Below are 16,201 nucleotides of genomic sequence, written 5' to 3'. Positions count from 1 at the left end.
CGCACTACAGAGTAAACGGTCATCATGGATGCTGGGCTGATCGTTGTTGGGGAAACCCAACCCAGGTATGATGATGATGTGTATTGTGTAACGTACTGTCTCACTGTGAGTGAGATATGGTCGTTGTGCTCATCAGCTAAACTAACCCGGGTTGTCATATATAGGCGGTACTATAGATAGTTTAGCCTTTAGCGGCTAATTAACCTGTGTGTATGGCGTAACCGTAAGCTTAGCGGCTAACTTTAACCCCTGTTACTATGGCGTTAGCTAATGGATGCTAACAGTAGCTATAGGATGTAAACATAATGGTCCAGCTGATCTCTCCTGTCTCTCGTCATGCTTTTATTTATTTATATAAACCTAGTCTGTGAAGCAAAACTGCACTTGATGTGTGAACAGACTAACAGAGTAACAGACGTAATATAAATACACTTTGGTGTTGATGGATAAAAAAAACCAAAAAGGAAATACACACACACACACACACACACACACACACACAACTTTTTTTAGTACTCGGATTGCCCCTCTTTCTTGTACTATAGTCCCTTTTATCTTTGAAGCACGAACCATACTTTGTTATACTTTTGCACCTCCAATGAGCACATAATATATAGTTGATTTATTTTTTTGCTTTTTGTTTTTACTTGTCTATTAAGCTACAGGATCTCTTCTCCACTACTACTCCCTCCCAAAAGCATAGCAATTAGTTTTCATTTAGTTTTCGTTTGTATTTAATTTCATCAGTGAAAAAAAGATAGTCGATCAATGGACATTTTTCGTCGTCGTTTCAGTCGACGAGATCATCACTGCTTCTGAAAATGTATTTTCTGTTTAACCCATTCTGACCTGAGATCAGATTCATACGAGGTTTCCACTGGACACACACTGGGTCTGATTAACCCATTCTGACCTGAGATCAGATTCTAACAAATGTCAGTCGCTCTTCGATTTTTCAAAAATAGCAGACCTACAAGCTCGTAGCGCGCCACTCGGTGGCGCGCTATGAGCTTGTAGATCTGCTATTTTTCAATAGCTACAGCATAACATGATGCCAACACCAAAATGGGTTCCCGTTCAGAATGGGTTAACAAATAGCTGGAAAGGAGGAGAGCCCTGTTACAAAGTCTGTCTGTTTCTGCCTCTCCTCAGTACAGCAGGTCCTGGATGAAGGTGCCTTGAGGAACCTCAGCATCCCGTAGTTATCGGGGTGTATGCGACGTGTGTCCGTGAACATGGCCAGGTATATCCACAGTGAGACGGACATCAGGAGTCCCTGGCAGCATGTCCTGTCTGCCTACTGGCAACGCTACCCTAATCCCTTCAGGTATGCAGGCACACAAGTGCATAATATGCACGCAGCAGGCAGCACGCTTACCTGTTCTTTTTTTTTGTCTGACAAAGTTCTCTTTATTGCTTACAATTTATTGCTTACACACAACAGAAACCATTGCATGCTGCGCATCACAACACATTTTTTATTTATAAATATTGAACCACTGAAAATAATTAACAAGAGCTTGTGATTAATTCATAATAACCACACACACACACACACACACACACACACACACACACACACACACACACACACACTGCTCTTGCTCAGCAGCATCACGTTTATTCAAACACCAAACCATGTTTTGGTCCCTCTCCCTGGACTTTCTATAACTATAAGGCTTTAAGGGGTTTGGACATAGAATGCGTTTTTCGGGGACGAATATCGGAGGGGCTCGAATTTAACCGTTTTCGCAGCTGTCTTTCACATACGTAGCTAGACATGGTCATTCACCCTTTGAGCAGCGCTGTGTCCTTCCAGACCACCATGGTCTCTGCTGAGTGAGAAGTTGATCATCTCGTTGAAGAGCACAAATACATGAAAAGCCTGAGTTGGTGTGAAAATGGGCAGGAACTCACACACACACACGAAGCAGTGTAAGAATACAGAGCGAGAGAAACAGAGAGAGAGAGAGAGAGAGAGATAGAAAAACATTGACATTGCATTTCTTGCATTCTAATCAACTTCTATAGTGACGTAGGGACCCATTATGTACCATAAACTTTTTCAAAAATAATGATCGGAATGGGGAACATCCTCAGTCCTCACTGCTGCTGCTCAACTCCATTTCATTTCGTTCTGTGAAAACATTTCTACGAATATATATATAATACGCATCGCACTTAGTGTAGGAGCCAAAGAGTGCTTAGCTATAGTGGTTGTCACTTGGTTGGTGATGGGTGTGGGCACCGCATTGACGTTCCGTTATTGGTGGGAGCGTCTCTGTGGGTGGCCCTTGGTAGTCAACAAATATGGGTGTCTGAACCAGCTCACTCCTAAGGCTGGATACACTTTGTTAATACAATACACTTTGGTATAGTTTGATTCATTCACGTTGTTTGCTCACTGTTTGATTGTTATTTATTAGATTCTTTGCACATATTTATTGCATATATATATATTTATTTATTGTATCTTTGAGCTTGTTTGGATATGGTTGTTTTGTCGCGCGTCATTACAGTTTGTTTTTAGCTCCCAGGCTTAGCCTGCCGGCATGAGTAGTTTATCGGTAAATTATTATCAGCCACAACACTTAGTGTGCAAGGATGTTTTGTGTGTGTGTGTGTGTGTGTGTGTGTGTGTGTGTGTGTGTGTGTGCTGTGTGTGTGTCCACACAGCACCCACGTTCTCACTGAGGACGTGCTGTATCGCGAGGTCACCCCTAGCAACCGGCTATTGTCGCGGCGACTGCTGACGAAGACCAATCGTCTCCCTCGTTGGGCAGAGCGCGTGTTCCCCGCCCAGCTGGCCCGGAACGTCTACATTCTGGAAGATTCCATCGTCGACCCGCAAACACGAACACTCATCACCAAGACGTTTAATATCAACCATAACACCCTGATGGTAACACACACACACACACACACACACACACACACACAGCCAGGAACTCTATGAGTAAGACATAGCCAATACGAGGTAGGCACCTGCCTGCGGTACGGGGGGTGTGTGTGTGGGGGGGGGGGGGGGTGTAGACAGCTGTAGAGAGTTGGAGGACCTCTTCAAATAACCAGAATTTACCGAAATACAATGTATATTTATGTTTTAGCTTATATAGGGCAGTGGTTCCCAAAGTGGGGTCCGGGGACCCCCAGGGGTACCTGAGGGAGTTCCAGGGGGGACCCATCTATTTTGTTCATGTTCATAAAGTGCTAAAGTGTTTAAAGCAGTGGTTCCCAAACTTTTTCATGTCAAGGACCCCCAAATTGACACTACTTAGCCTGTGGACGCCCATTTGAAAAGATATGCCAGGGACCCCCATAAGAGAAGACGTACACATTTAGACGTCTACATTTAGACGTATACATTTAGACGTATACATTTAGACAGTCCCCCCGAGTGCCTCCCCAGTGTCCCCCCGAGTGCCTCCCCAATGCCTCCCCAGTGTGCCCCCCGAGTGCCTTCCCAGTGCCTCCCCAGTGTGCCCCTGAGTGCCTCCCCAGTGTCCCCCAGTGTCTCCAATAGCAATACAAGAGCAATAATACAAATTAATCTTAATGTATTAATCTTATTAATTAATGAATCAAATTAATTAATTAATCAAAATTGCGGCCTGTGCCCAGCACCATGCCAAAGCTTTTTCCTGCAGGAAACACTGCTTGTGGTTGTAAATATATTGTTATCCGTGTTGCGAGGATGAGGGGGTACCTGGAAAAATATCTACCCCAAAAGGGGTACCTGGTCCAAAAAAGTTTGGGAACACCTGGGCTATAGCCCATATCGTACGGCATACTATAGCGCAGTTATCCTCGTTTCTCATCATTTTGGACCATGGGCCATAGCCCATATCGTACGGCATACTATGGCACGCCGTTTTTCATCATTTTTGAGGATTTGAAAAAAATGACGAAATGACAAAAACGATGGGTTATAGCCCATGTTTTTTGAAATTTTGAAAAAAAAAGTTATCCTCGTTTCTCATCATTTTGGACCGTGGGCTATAGCCCATATCGTACGGCATACTATGGCACGCCGTTTTTCATCATTTTTGAGGATTTGAAAAAAATGACGAAATGACAAAAACGATGGGTTATAGCCCATGTTTTTTGAAATTTTGAAAAAAAAAAGTTATCCTCGTTTCTCATCATTTTGGACCATGGGCTATAGGGTACAATAGTTAGATGATTAGTAAATGATTAACCATGACAACGACATGTACTTTTATTTTGTGCGTTCTGCACCTGTCGGATATAATAACCATGAGAGAAAAGGGGAAAAGGAAAAGAAAAGCGTCACATAATAATCAATAGTACATATTGATCACACAGTTAACGTTATTAATTGGCTCATCCACACATTTGACAGTGCAATCCTTTGTTGGGCAGAATGATTCATGTTGTTAATGAAGCATGTTGAATTTCAATTATATTTACAATGATATCATTCTATTCAGACCATCGTAGAGAGGTGTTTATTTGAGATGCACGCGGAGCGGCCATGTTGGACCAGACTCAGAAGCGAAGCCTGGATCTCATCGAGTGTCTATGGACTGGCTAGACCTATACAGGTACACACACACACACACACACACACACACACACACACACACACACACACACACACATCAGGGTCCGACGTTAAGGTTTTTTCTTTTTCTTTTTAATTTATTTTTTATCCCACAATTTTGTAACCCATTTTTCACCCCTGTGCCAATCATCTACTGTGATCCTGGGCTCTACACACCCTCCGCCAACCTGGGGAGAGCAATGGACTTAACTCATGCTCCCTTCATGCCTGGGTGTCCAAGTTGCTCCTTTACACCTGACAGGGGGGAGTTTCCCTGGTTGGACGTAGCGCGTGGAAGGAACACGTTATTCCAACCAGTTCCTTTCCCCTCCATCAGGCGCCCCGGCTGGCCAGGGGGGAGGCAGTTTAGAGACCAGGATTACTGCATGTTTTTGTGAGGGTACCTAAGGTTTTTTCATACATACTATTGTCAGGCAATGTCAGGACCCTGCAAATACACACATTTATTGACACTTCATTTGTCTGGTGAATTATTAGATCACTGTCATTGGTCTGTCTTTGAACCCCCTCCCTCTCTCTCTGTTTGTCTGTCTACCAGGAGTTTGGTCTGGCTAGGTTCAGAAGTAATCAGAGTAAATCCATGAAGGGACTCGAGCACGCCCTATCCAAAATGCACAGTATGACACACGCACGCACGCGCACACACGCACACGCACACAAATAATGTGATACTAGTAGGTTGAAATCAGCCAGTAGAATGAGAGAAGGGTGTCACCTTCAGGAAAGAAAAACCACTGACATAGAAACATAGGTTTTTCAGAAATCTGTCAGGATTTTAGAAGGCATTTGTAGAATCGTCCTCGGGTCTAAATGGGTTAAAGTGAATAAAGTGTTATTTTAACCATTCTGTATGGTAGACTATAATAATAACCAACACAGCTGCTGCAGTAGTTGGAGGTGAACTATCTGCTCTTAGTTCTATTGAGACATTTAGAATACCCATCGTTTTTTTCATTTTGTCATTTTTTTCAAATCATCAAAAATGATGAAAAACGGTGCGCTATAGTATGCCGTACGATATGGGCTATAGCCCATGGTCCAAAATGATGAGAAACGAGGATAACTTTTTTTTTTCAAAATTCAAAAAAACATGGGCTATAACCCATCGTTTTTTTTTTTTTTTTTTTTTTTCAAATCCTCAAAAATGATGAAAAACGGCGCGCTATAGTATGCCGTACGATATGGGCTATAGCCCATGGTCCAAAATGATGAGAAACGAGGATAACTTTTTTTTTCAAAATAAAAAAAAACATGGGCTATAACCCATCGTTTTTTTTTCATTTTTTCATTTTTGTCAAATCATCAAAAATGATGAAAAACGGCGCGCTATAGTATGCCGTACGATATGGGCTATAGCCCATGGTCCAAAATGATGAGAAACGAGGATAACTTTTTTTTTCAAAATTTCAAAAAACATGGGCTATAACCCATCGTTTTTGTAATTTCGTCATTTTTTTCAAATCCTCAAAAATGATGAAAAATTGCGCGCTATAGTATGCCGTACGATATGGGCTATAGCCCATGGTCCAAAATGATGAGAAATGAGGATAACTTTTTTTTCCAAAATTTAAAAAAACATGGGCTATAACCCATCGTTTTTTTTTCATTTTTTCATTTTTGTCAAATCATCAAAAATGATGAAAAACGGCGCGCTATAGTATGCCGTACGATATGGGCTATAGCCCATGGTCCAAAATGATGAGAAACGAGGATAACTTTTTTTTTCAAAATTTCAAAAAACATGGGCTATAACCCATCGTTTTTGTAATTTCGTCATTTTTTTCAAATCCTCAAAAATGATGAAAAATTGCGCGCTATAGTATGCCGTACGATATGGGCTATAGCCCATGGTCCAAAATGATGAGAAATGAGGATAACTTTTTTTTCCAAAATTTCAAAAAACATGGACGTACACATTTAGACGTCTACATTTAGACGTCTACATTTAGACGTTTGTATACATTTAGACGTCTACATTTAAACGTCTACATTTAGACGTATACATTTATTTGTTATCCGTGTTGCGAGGATGAGGGGGTACCTGGAAAAATATCTACCCCAAAAGGGGTACCTGGTCCAAAAAAGTTTGGGAACCCCTGATTTAGATCCCATGGTCTGGTAGGACACCTTCTGGCTGAAAAGAGGTATTGCATGGAAGGCCCTCGAATCAAAACTCCACAGTAGAGCCCTGCATAATTGGGACCGGTGTCCCGTGGGTACCCGCATCCTCCCGCGATTAACCTGATGAAGAGCTTATATGCATTTTAGGAAATATGAATGTCTGAGGACTCAAGAGCGGAGAACGTAATTTCCCCTACTGTTCTGCACAGTGCAGGCAGTGGTGGCCGAACTGTTTGCGGAGCGGTCTTGATATCGGAAAGGTCGCTAGTTCGTATCCCCGGACCGGCACGTTAAAATGACCACCGCTGAAGTGCCATTGGACAAGGCATTGAACCCCTACCATGAAATGTTCTATGAGCAGGGCCTGGCTGTAAACATGTTCTTGAGCTTAGTCCAGTTACCCTGGGTAAACATAGTACCTTTCCTTTCCTTTCCAGTGGACTCAGTCTCTCTCTCTCTCTCTCTCTTTCTCTCTCTCTCTGTTCTCACGCTGCCCGCAGTACAATTTTGAGGTATTTGTACTTTACTTGAGTATTTCCAATTTCCAATACTTCTACTCCACTATATCGCAGAGACAATTATTGTACTTTTACTCCACTACTACTTAACTACTATTTACTTTGTGGATTTCTATTATTATTACAAAACATGCATTAACCACTTCAGCCCTATGCAAATTTTGACCATTTTGAAAATAGCAGATCTACAAGCTCACAATGTGTCACACCGCAAAAAACACATTTAATCTGATCTCAGGTCAAAATGGGTTAAGTAACAAATGTGAGTACTTTTTCCACCACTCATAATAATAATAAATCTAATAGTGTAGAGATAATGGTATAACTGGTATATACTCCTCTCCTCCCCCCCCCCCCCTCCACAGGCCAGCCCCCCCCCCCCCCCCCCTCACATCTCCACGGCGACCAGGGGGACTCCTCAGATAAGTCCATGCCTCAGACTTCTCCCACTGCCACTACCCAGAAGCACCAGCAGTTTATTTGATCTGCAAATGTATTACGGTAACCCATGTAATGCTTTTATAAACCAACAGTAGTAGTATTTTCATCAGTTATCAATATAAATTGAAGAAACATGCAGTCTGCTCTCCGCGTAGAAAGTAATGTGAATATTGGCCCGGGATGGTTAGCTCAACCTATCCAGGCACCTGATGGCGTGCCGCGGGTTCGACTCTCCCATCGGTGTCTTCCACCCCATCTCTCTCCCCATTTCCTGTCGGTATACATTCAGTCTTTCATCCAATCAATTAAAGCAGAAAAAGGCAAAAACAAACCCACATCCGTGTGAAGTGAGGGGCGCTAATATATTAAAGTCTAACTCATGTTGATTAGGTGATTGATGTAAAACAAACGGAGGCAACACAAACATTAAACGCCATTAACAATTATGGCACATTATGACGTGAAGTTTACGAAACAAACATTAAACCTGTATATAGGAGGGACTATAGCGTCCCTCAAAAAAATCTTAAAAAAAAAGAAAGAAAGTAATGTGAATATCGTTACTCTCAGAAGTCGGGACTTGATCACCCCAACTGGGTCACCCGAGTGAGGGGTATGATGTTCGCGAGACCCGAAACCCGATGACCTTGGGATACATCACTGAGGATACGTCCCAGTTGCATCCATGCGATCGTTCTAACATCACAATTCAGTTGGACAAAACAGATGCGTTGTTTGAGTGTTAAAACACCCGTCCACAGGAGGCTTTTCTAGAATAGCACTAATCTAAAAACCAATGAAATACAAACCAATCATTGAAACACAATGCATGAACTATGAAACAAAAACAACATAATCATTCCAATAGCATGCCGGAATCTATTCATGTGAGCACTGTTTATTAGATCTTTACCGTGATTTGACGCATTGCCATCAGTCTCTAGTTTTAGATCCGTGGTCAAAGAGTTCCAGAGTTTTGCCCATACTGTCCTAGTCTCGCGTAGCCAGACAACTATTCCACAATCTCCGAATGCTATATAGAGTCTGGGACTACAGCCCCCATGAGCTGAGTAACAGAATGCTATATAGAGTCTGGAACTACAGCCCCCATGAGCTGAGTAACAGAATGCTATATAGAGTCTGGAACTACAGCCCCCATGAGCTGAGTAACAGAATGCTATATAGAGTCTGGAACTACAGCCCCCATGAGCTGAGTAACAGAATGCTATATAGAGTCTGGAACTACAGCCCCCATGAGCTGAGTAACAGAATGCTATATAGAGTCTGGAACTACAGCCCCCATGAGCTGAGTAACAGAATGCTATATAGAGTCTGGAACTACAGCCCCCATGAGCTGAGTAATGGTCTGGAACTACAGCCCCCATGAGCTGAGTAATGGTCTGGAACTACAGCCCCCATGAGTACGGAAGCTGCCATTTCCGTTCACGAAAATATATTTTAAAATATCTTTACATTTTATTTTTGTATTTTATTTTCTGCTAAGCAACAAGCTTAGCAGAAAGCTGTATATGCTTAGATGATTTATATTTATATTAGAATAAATTTGCACAACTGTAAAGACAAAACGGAAGTGGGGAGGAGGCTCCACTTCCGCTTTATCGCTTACGCATGATAGATCTTCCGTGCAAGAGCTGTTTTTTCATACCATTGAGCTAATGGTCACAATGTATTAACCATCTACCATACAGTTTATGGTAAAGTAATGCTTTTGTTTGAGGTTTCCACCTGGCAGTGGTGATATTCTATCATTCCGTTTATTCTAGAAGAGGAACAAGCTATTATAATTTATAATGCAGACAATTCCATTGAAAGAATATACACATTTTCAGTGGTGTAAAGAAGTGCTTTCTCACTCAAGTAAAACTACAGTAGCAATAGCACAATAATACTGATCTGTTACTAGTAAAAGTCCTGTATTCAAATGTTTATTTGAGAAAAGAAATATGCGGTACTCAAAAAGTACCAACAGTAGTCATGCAGAATGTCAGACTGTTTTGAAAGTAGCATATCTACAAGCTCACAAATCAACACGTGATCTTGTATATCGGCTATTTTAGAGTAAATGAAAGTATAAATTGGTCTTAGTTTGTTAGTGTATCGTATTGGAAAAAACGTACCTACTCAAGTAAAATAAAAGTAACTCATAGTTGTACTTACATACAGTACTGTGTCAATGACTTCATAACATCTTGCTGGTCAGAAGAGAACATGGATCTGACCTGTACTTGAAGGAGTAATCCACCCATAACATGATTTATTCATTTCTATCAATTTCCTTGAATTCACAGAGATTGTTTTGTTTTTGTCGAATTCCATTAATCAATAATCTGATGACTTCTCTGTCCGGTAATTAGGGAATCAAAGAGTGTCCTATTGGCTGGTGACCCGGTCATCAAATGATTGGCTCAGGAATGCTACAACACCAAAATAATCTGCAAGGCTTCATGGGGTGTGCAATTGACAGAAAATAAGTAATTGTTTGGGTGAACTACTGCTTTAAGCTTTAACAACTGCTTCAAGCTTTGACAGTGTTAGCCTCGGGTACCGCAGGCGTTTTATGACAATGTTTATTCATCTCGGATATAACTATTCATATTTATCATTGATATTTGTTGTTATTACTGTCTCTTAGCTATTTTTTTTATACTTATTCATATTTTCTTCCTGTAAAATTTCTATATTCTTTTAACATTTCCTGTTATTTCATGTTCAGATTGTTTTCTATTTGTGTATTTATTATTATTATTACTTGCCATTTTTGCTGCAGGATGTTAGTTTTAATGATAGGAGAGTGGACATTGCACTAACTGGTTGAGCCACCAGATGGCACCCCTATCCCTCTTGTACAGTATATTTTTAAATGTTATTCTACAAATTACTATGTCTGTTTCGTTTTTTTATGGGGAAAACGATGCTCTATTGTGGGTGTTAATCAGATATTCATTTCACATGATATGAAATTGCAAAACATTTACTTTGTTATATGTTATATAACTGTAAACATTAACTTAAACTTAAACATTGTAAATCCAGGTGCTGGGAATCCTGCTACCCTAATAGACAGGGGGGTACATGAGCACATGGCCGTTCATTCGTGCTCTATCTCCGACCAAACCACACTTCCACCACACATCTCTCTATGCAAAATAAAACCTGCACACTCCCACAAAACATATAGACTACATTGCATTCGCCAAAAATGTCTTATTTACTGTTTAAATATTACTTTTCTGACCTAATAGACAGGGGGTACATGAGCACATGGCCGTTCATTCGTGCTCTATCTCCGACCAAACCACACTTCCACCACACATCTCTCTATGCAAAATAAAACCTGCACACTCCCACAAAACATATAGACTACATTGCATTCGCCAAAAATGTCTTATTTACTGTTTAAATATTACTTTTCTGACCTAATAGACAGGGGGTACATGAGCACATGGCCGTTCATTCGTGCTCTATCTCCGACCAAACCACACTTCCACCACACATCTCTCTATGCAAAATAAAACCTGCACACTCCCACAAAACATATAGACTACATTGCATTCGCCAAAAATGTCTTATTTACTGTTTAAATATTACTTTTCTGACCTAATAGACAGGGGGTACATGAGCACATGGCCGTTCATTCGTGCTCTATCTCCGACCAAACCACACTTCCACCACACATCTCTCTATGTAATTCGAAAATGTTATTTTTGTACTTTTGTGTTTCTCTTCTTTATATATTACTTCACTCCCACTTCTATGAAACCTTTTCTGCTCGGCTCGCCCAGGCTTTTTTTATTCGTTTGTTTTTTAACAACAAAATGCCTACGGTGACCGAGGCTAGAATCCATGTAACACGCTCTCCTGTCTCTACAGACACTGCCTCCTCCAATCCATCAAACACATCCAGATCTTAGATCTAGAATCCATGTAACACGCTCTCCTGTCTCTACAGACACTGCCTCCTCCAATCCATCAAACACATCCAGATCTTAGATCTAGAATCCATGTAACACGCTCTCCTGTCTCTACAGACACTGCCTCCTCCAATCCATCAAACACATCCAGATCTTAGATCTTAGATCTAGAATCCATGTAACACGCTCTCCTGTCTCTCCAGACACTGCCTCCTCCAATCCATCAAACACATCCAGATCTTAGATCTTAGGTCTAGAATCCATGTAACACGCTCTCCTGTCTCTCCAGACACTGCCTCCTCCAATCCATCAAACACATCCAGATCTTACGGGACCAGCTGGTGGCCCTGGGGAAGAAGATCTCCTACCAGAGTCGCGTCAAAGACGAGCCGGCCTACTACTGCAACGAGTGCGACGTGAGTCTGATGGGCGTCTAAAAAGTATCCATCTTCCACCGGCTGCTGTCATTGCCACTCTTGAGGCCGGATCTACACTTGGTGCCACAGTATCATGCACAGAAAACAACCGATCTACACGCTCACAACATTCGACACGCCGTGAGCATGTAGATCTGCAGTTTTCTATGTTCAGAATTGAAATAGTATTTGGCCTATTCAGATTGGAACCAGATTGGTTTGATGAAGTCTGAGCAGCAAACACATTGTTTTGCAAACCAGATTTGCAAAGCAGTCCAAATTGATCGTTTAGTTCCATGTTTACACTCCAGAGATTAAATGAAATAAATGGGGGATCTGTGACTTAATGATTATCTAACGGGGAGGGTTCTTGAAGTGAAAAGGGTTTAGAATCCCTGTTATAACTTTCTTTCTCTCTCTCTGTGTGTGTGTGTGTGTGTGTGTGTGTGTGTGTGTGTGTGTGTGTGTGTGTGTGTGTGTGTGTGTGTGTGTGTGTGTGTGTGTGTGTGTGTGTGTGTGTGTGTGTGTGTGTGTGTGTGTGTGTGTGTGTGTGTGTGTGTGTGTGTGTGTGTGTGTGTGTGTGTGTGTGTGCGTGTGCGCGCGCGCGCGCGCGAGCGCGACAGTTGGAGGTGTTCAACCTGCTGTTTGTTACCAGCGAAAGCAGCAGCAGGAAGACGTACGTGGTGCACTGTGAGGACTGCGCCCGCAAGCTGAACCCCAGCCTGTCCAACGTGGTGGTGCTGGAGCAGTACCGCATGGAGGAACTCATGAACACATACGATGCCTTCAACAACCCCGTGAGCCCGCCCGCCCGCCGCAGTGCCAACGCTTCCCTTCCAACAGCTGCGTTTGGAAAGGGTCGTGCGTTGTGAACCGCAAACGGAGTGAGATGTACCAGTGAGATGTACCAGTAAGATGTACCAGTGAGATGTACCAGTGAGATGTACCAGTGAGATGTACCAGTGAGATGTACCAGTAGATGTACCAGTGAGATGTACCAGTAGAGCAGGGCTTCTCAAAGTGGGTGCCTCCGAACACCTAGCGCTTCAGTTTAACTTAGCTTAGTAAAAACGGACGTGAGTTGCACTGTTCTTGGTGCCTTCTCTTTGCAATCTGCAGTACACAAAGTCTCTTCACCAAAAATAGCAGCACAAACATAATATGCGTTGGGCAACCAGATATTAGTCTGGGCTATTTTGGTTAAATATTCTTGCCATGGCTTAGCGCAGGGGTTCTCAACGCTTTTGGCCGGGGACCCCCGGAAATGCTTTGGCAATGTCTCGGGACCACCGCCCCACCCCCTTCCGACCCCCAATATAAATTGACTGCTACAATAACCTTAATAATAGAGACAATACACCATAAATAAATACCAGATACTGTATAATCATTAGGGAAGGTGTATGCATGTACTATATGTAAACTCTTCATTTCCAGCCATTCAGTTCAAAAATAAAACCTTTTTCTTTTTTAAATATAATTTGGGGACCCCCCATGATAATTGACCTACGGGTTGAGAACCCCTGGCTTAGCGGTCCAGGCACCTTGGCTGGTAATCCAGCATGACAGTGTGTCGTGGGTTCGAGTCCAGATCCCAACGAACTTTACTGTGTGTCTTCCCCCCCCCCCCCCCATCTACTATACTTCTATCAATAAAGGCAAAAAAGCCCCAAAAATATCTAAAAATAAATATCTCAAATATTCTTGCCATGAAATGAGCCAACAATTCCTATCCTCCTTATGAACTGGTCGGTGTGGCCACATACAAACATCATTTTAACACTATCTGCACACTTTTTTGAAGACAATCTTCCTCCTAGTATAATCATAGTACCTGATGATCATGTTTTAGGGAGGGGGGAATCACCGCACTCTAAATGTTTGACAGACTAGTGTTGTGTGCAGGGACGTGCAGAGTGTTAGAGGGGCAGGGGCTGAAATCCCGTAAGAGGGCACTTTGGGACAAAAATAGCAGATCTACAAGCTTGCGCTGCGGCGTGTTGAGAGCTTGTAGATCAGCTATTTTCGGGGCGCAACCCAGCACTGTTTAGCTAGTGGAGATGCGGTGTACGACATGGATTTCAAAACAAATTTGTTCAACGTAAAGTACTGTATTCAAGTTTAGGAGACTTCGGGGAAAAAAGCTATTCTCCTGAATGCTGTCTTCCGGCATGGCATGGAGAGGAGTGGCATTTGCATTTCTTCCACCATGTAGTAAGTGCTGCATTCGTGGTCTGGAGAGGGCAGTTGTTTAACAGACGGGTAAAAGGGCAGGGGCTGAAGCCTCCTATGATGTCTATGTGTGCACGTCCCTGGTTCTGTGTTCCCAGCTAATCGTCTCCTCTTCTGTGTCGTGTTCCCAAGGCACTGCCCTCCAGCTCGCGGTGACACAGCCCCCATGCTGCGTCCACCTCAGCCATAACCAAAACTCCTGCACGCCAGGACCACGACAACAAGAAAGAAATACACCTTTCACTTTGCTTTTCAACTTTCCCTTCTTTATTTAAGATGATTTTTACTACTACTACTACTGCTAATACTTGCCGAACAGCCAACCGAGAACCAGTTTACAAAAATATAAAAGAAACAAGCCGCCAATAAAAAAAAAAACATTAGGTTACCTATGTAACCGCCAGTTCTATGAATCATGAGTGAATTCACCCATAACGAGTGAATTTTGAAGATGAAATAGAAAGCCAGTTTACTCTGAAAATGGTGCTCTCGCCCCTGGCAATGGTGAACTTGAAAACCAGGATGCAGTTGGTGCTGCCATTGATCAAACTACGGATATGATGGTTTGAATGGCATGTTTTTGTCAGTACCAGACAGGTTTTAATTTTTATTTTGTCTTGAATACTGAATTTTGTACATGCTGTTTGTATTTTTTGTGGAGTGCTGTTCTCTTTTTGTTTTCTTTTTTTGAATAATTTATTGTTTTTGTTTGTTAAACTAGATCAGCCTAGATATACACCACATTGGCCTTGTCACTTGTATTTAGAAAAAGAGAGAAAATGAAAAATACTAATAATAGAGATATGAACATTTTTCTAAAGCATTAAGAATGGGGGGGGGGGGGGGGAGAAAGTACAATTGTTTGGAATGCATCAAAACATACGGGTTTCAAAGACTTTGTTAGGGGGGGTCGTTTTTAATCTTTATTTTTGTTTTTCTGAATCTTTTTTTGTTTTTTTCTGAAATAATTCAAATTATATTTCTTCTGGGAAAAAAACGTTGTCACACCTCACATCATCAGGTCTTTGTTTTATTACTTCCATGACCTTATCAATATTTAAAAAAAATAAGAAAAAATAAGGAAAAAAAAAAGATATCGGTGTCACCTGTATTGTACCTCCAACTTTTCAGTTCCAATATGAGATTGAGTATTTCCTGGATTTTTTTCTTCTATTATTTAAAATGTTTCTATTTATTGGATAGGCCTATCAATGTTCTCGCTGAGAATGTTTTTTTTTTGTTGTCGTTTTTTTTTTAAATGGTGATTGATTCCTCTTTTATGAACTGAAATGTAGGGGGCTTGTGTGTTCCAATGTCAGAGGCTGCTGTATTTTTTTGTTTGGTGCTCGCCTCTCACGACTCTTTGCCCCTCTACCTTCTGGTATATATATGAAAAATGATATCTTTATCTTGAATATAACACCACCTTTCCTGTAGATGCTAGACACACCGCTCAAGTAGAGATGAACTAACGAAAGGCTGTCTTTGTATGCTCATTAAGAAAAGGAAAGACAAAAAAATACATTTTCCAAACGGTTTGAAAATTTGTAATTCTTTTCTTTATTATTCCGTAGGGGGCTTTTTAGATAAGATTTTAAATGATTTTTATTATATTATCTGTTGAACATCATAACGGGATAGATGGTGCTAAATGTTCTCTCTCTCAATTTTGTCCCTCCCCCACCCTGTTGTCTTGTCTTCTTAAAATGAGAATTATTTCTTTCCTGTCAAATTACCCCGTCCCCTTTCTCATTTATTTATACCTGCACTGTTTAGAGAATTCACACAAACACATACTTGCATACACACCAAACTGAGCCAGACATGTCTTAAACACTTTGTGAATTTGTGTGACATTATTATTGACTATTAATAATAAACGCTTTTTGATAAACCCACAACTGAGAAGCATTTTTAGCCCCCCACAGGATATATCTTCACAGGCTGCTATCTTCC

At 41.5% G+C, this 16,201-nt stretch overlaps 1 protein-coding gene across 4 annotated transcripts; it reads left to right on the top strand.

The window, feature by feature from the left end:
- LOC308334986 (PRELI domain-containing protein 1, mitochondrial-like) lies at positions 1-16,139 on the top strand. Of its 4 annotated transcripts, none has more exons than XR_013965947.1 (8): positions 1-65; positions 1,153-1,327; positions 2,677-2,902; positions 4,452-4,565; positions 5,124-5,202; positions 11,887-12,013; positions 12,637-12,810; positions 14,378-16,139. XR_013965947.1 is itself a non-coding variant. In XM_080791903.1 (7 exons), exons 2-7 carry the CDS (start codon positions 1,215-1,217, stop codon positions 12,725-12,727), a joined length of 750 nt encoding a protein of 249 aa, XP_080648029.1. In that variant the 5' UTR covers positions 1-65; positions 1,153-1,214; the 3' UTR covers positions 12,728-13,010. The 4 variants fall into 4 exon arrangements, 2 of the variants coding, with proteins under 2 accessions (XP_080648029.1, XP_080648030.1); XR_013965948.1 differs by having other exon boundaries at positions 12,637-12,923; XM_080791903.1 differs by lacking the exon at positions 14,378-16,139 and having other exon boundaries at positions 12,637-13,010.
- The last annotated feature ends 62 nt before the right edge of the window (positions 16,140-16,201 follow it).

This window comes from Protomyctophum bolini (genome assembly GCF_963924005.1).
Source record: "Protomyctophum bolini genome assembly, chromosome: 20".
Lineage (NCBI taxonomy): Eukaryota > Metazoa > Chordata > Actinopteri > Myctophiformes > Myctophidae > Protomyctophum > Protomyctophum bolini.
Note: the sequence above shows the minus strand (reverse complement) of the source record. Positions and strands in the feature narration are given on the sequence as shown.

Coding starts and splice junctions, on each gene's coding strand:
- LOC308334986 (XM_080791903.1), top strand. CDS start 1,215: ATGCGACGTGTGTCCGTGAACATGGCCAGGTATATCCACAGTGAGACG. Junction 2,903..4,451: donor TCAACCATAACACCCTGATG/GTAACACACACA, acceptor CATTCTATTCAG/ACCATCGTAGAGAGGTGTTT. Junction 4,566..5,123: donor GACTGGCTAGACCTATACAG/GTACACACACAC, acceptor TCTGTCTACCAG/GAGTTTGGTCTGGCTAGGTT.